Genomic DNA, 2289 nt, shown 5'->3' with positions numbered 1-2289 from the left:
GTTTTACAGTGCAGAGTGACATCATGTCCCTCCATCACAGGGAGGACAGGACTCTGCAGGATCACTGCTCCACCTCAACACACAGACAAACTACAGCATTTCATCCATTTACACACAGCTTCATCAACACTGACTCCACAGTCTGATCTTACCAGTGACAGTGATGCTGATGCTGTTACTGGTTGCTCCCTCTCTGGACTCACACCAGTAAACTCCACTGTCCAATGGGACGATGTAGCTGATGCTACAGGAAGAACCAGCTGATTCTCCCCAGTCAGCTCCACACTGAGTCCCGTTGTCTCTGGTGGTGTTCCTCCTCAGCCTCCATCCAGCAGAGCTGTCGTCCTCCTCACAGCTCAGAGAGACAGAGTCTCCTTCAAACAGCTGAGAGCTGCTGGGACTCACCGTCAGACCAGCTGGAGGGAAATCAATGAATATTTGAACAAAACATAAATTCACATGAATTTCAACTCAACAACAACAACAGTCATATAATCCTAGTGGACGTCTTGGTCACACACATTTTGTTTCATGCTGCAGTCGGTGGGTTGTGTTCAGTACAAGGTGTTTATTTTTACCACTTAGTCGCATCATGTTTCTGCAGTGGATCAGAGATAAGTGACTGATATCTGATCACTGGATCAATATCTGACATTGATGAAGCCTCAGTGAAGAATTCAGGACACATTGATAATCTTATTGAGACTCAGAAAAGAGAAACAGGAAGTGGACTGACCTGCGTTCGTGATGCAGCAGAGCAGCGAAGTCAGACCTACAGACGGGACAGTTACTGTGAAGTTAAACATGAACACAAAGGGAAACCTCCTCCTCTACACTGCATTCAAACAGCCACAGAACTCAGAGATAAGACGATAATATAATGAGTCATGATGATAACAACAACACAACCACGTTGTTTCAGATCAGCAGGATAGAAAATATATTCAGTTGCTTCGTCGAGGTTTGAAATGAACAAACGTGTCTTTAATTTAATGATTTAAACAGTTGATTTCAGTAAATTCAAACGTCAGTGGATCAATGAGGTTTCCTTCACTCTGTTCTGACTCTGCAACAGATCTGACCGATCATCAGTGATGCTGATGAACTTCTGAATATTATCTGCTATGTAACCTTCATTTTCCTCCTGTTCAAGATACATTTTAAACTAGAGCCATCTGAATGAAAACACTTGTTTACTGTACGTTCAGATGTTATTTTCTTTTATTCTTGTTGACGATGACGATGTTGTTGAAGCTCGTTCACATCAGCTAAAGTCACAGTTAATATGTTGATGATAAGTTGATATGAAACATGATGAAGAATCTTTTATCTCATATTTTCTTGTTTAAGAAGCTGGTTCATATTTAAACAGCTGAACTATGAATTTCTATGTTTCACTCTGTAGATTCGTCTCGATGCTGATCAGTATAATTTAAATCTCATTTGATGACATCATAGACACATTTACAACTCAGCTGTAAATAAAATGACGGAATGAACAGAGTGTACTCACAGAGCAGCCTCTGCAGAGATGTGAGGTCCATTGTTCCACCTGCTAAAATGAGCTCAACACAGCAGCTGATCCCACCTCCTTCCTGTCTGTTCATGTGTGTGATGATGTGGGGAGATACTACAATTTACAGATGTCCCCTCAACGTCTCACATGCAGAGTATCAGTACACACTTTACAGCTGTTCCCTCAGTGTGACTGTATAGTGTCTTTATGGAGGTTTAAGTGGGTTTATAGAGTCATTGCCTTCTCCTCATGGGCCCCAATGGTTTGCCTGATTTGCCTGATTTGCCTGGTTTGCCTGGTTTGCCTGGTTTGCCTGTCCTGACGGTGAGTCTCTGTCCACCAGAGGGCCGATCCCTCGGAGGCTGTGAAAGTGCTTTACCATAGATTCTCAGTGTCTGATGCCATTATTTAACCAGGCTGATAATAAATGAATAACTGAATTCATCAGTCAACTTACCGCTCTATTTTCATGTATTCATCATTTCCAGTCCCACTGCTGTTTTAAAATGTAGAAACTTACAACTTCCTTTAGATTTTTCACATTAAAAGTCTTTTGGCCTTTATTTTATTCTTAGACTTTTAGTCTGAAGAATCCGGAGGAAGTGCTGAGTTTCATGAACTGCAACTGATCAAGAAATCAAAGAGGATAAAAAAAGAGTATTCATCCTGTTAAAACGGACCCTATACTTAATTTATCATGTGTTTTTTCATTCTGGTCATCGCTCGTTATTTCAGGTCAGTCAGTCACAGACATTCATGTTCCCACTGTTGAT

At 41.3% G+C, this 2289-nt stretch overlaps 1 protein-coding gene across 1 annotated transcript; it reads right to left on the bottom strand.

Moving 5' to 3' along the window:
* Positions 1-5: 5 nt before the first annotated feature.
* LOC111650619 (uncharacterized) lies at positions 6-1992 on the bottom strand (the record flags this gene model as incomplete). Its single annotated transcript, XM_023400530.2, has 4 exons — positions 1514-1992; positions 737-772; positions 153-416; positions 6-73 (listed from the first exon to the last, which is right to left on the bottom strand). Coding segments are annotated over exons 1-4 (462 nt in total), but the record flags the coding sequence as incomplete, so codon positions are not given.
* Between the last annotated feature and the right edge of the window lie 297 nt (positions 1993-2289).

Source organism: Seriola lalandi, unplaced genomic scaffold (assembly GCF_002814215.2).
Source record: "Seriola lalandi dorsalis isolate HSWRI2012SDOR001 ecotype SW California unplaced genomic scaffold, Sedor1 jcf7180002052610, whole genome shotgun sequence".
In the NCBI taxonomy this organism is placed as follows: Eukaryota; Metazoa; Chordata; class Actinopteri; order Carangiformes; family Carangidae; genus Seriola; species Seriola lalandi.
The sequence above is the reverse complement of the archived record's forward strand: the minus strand, read 5'-3'. Positions and strand labels throughout refer to the sequence as shown.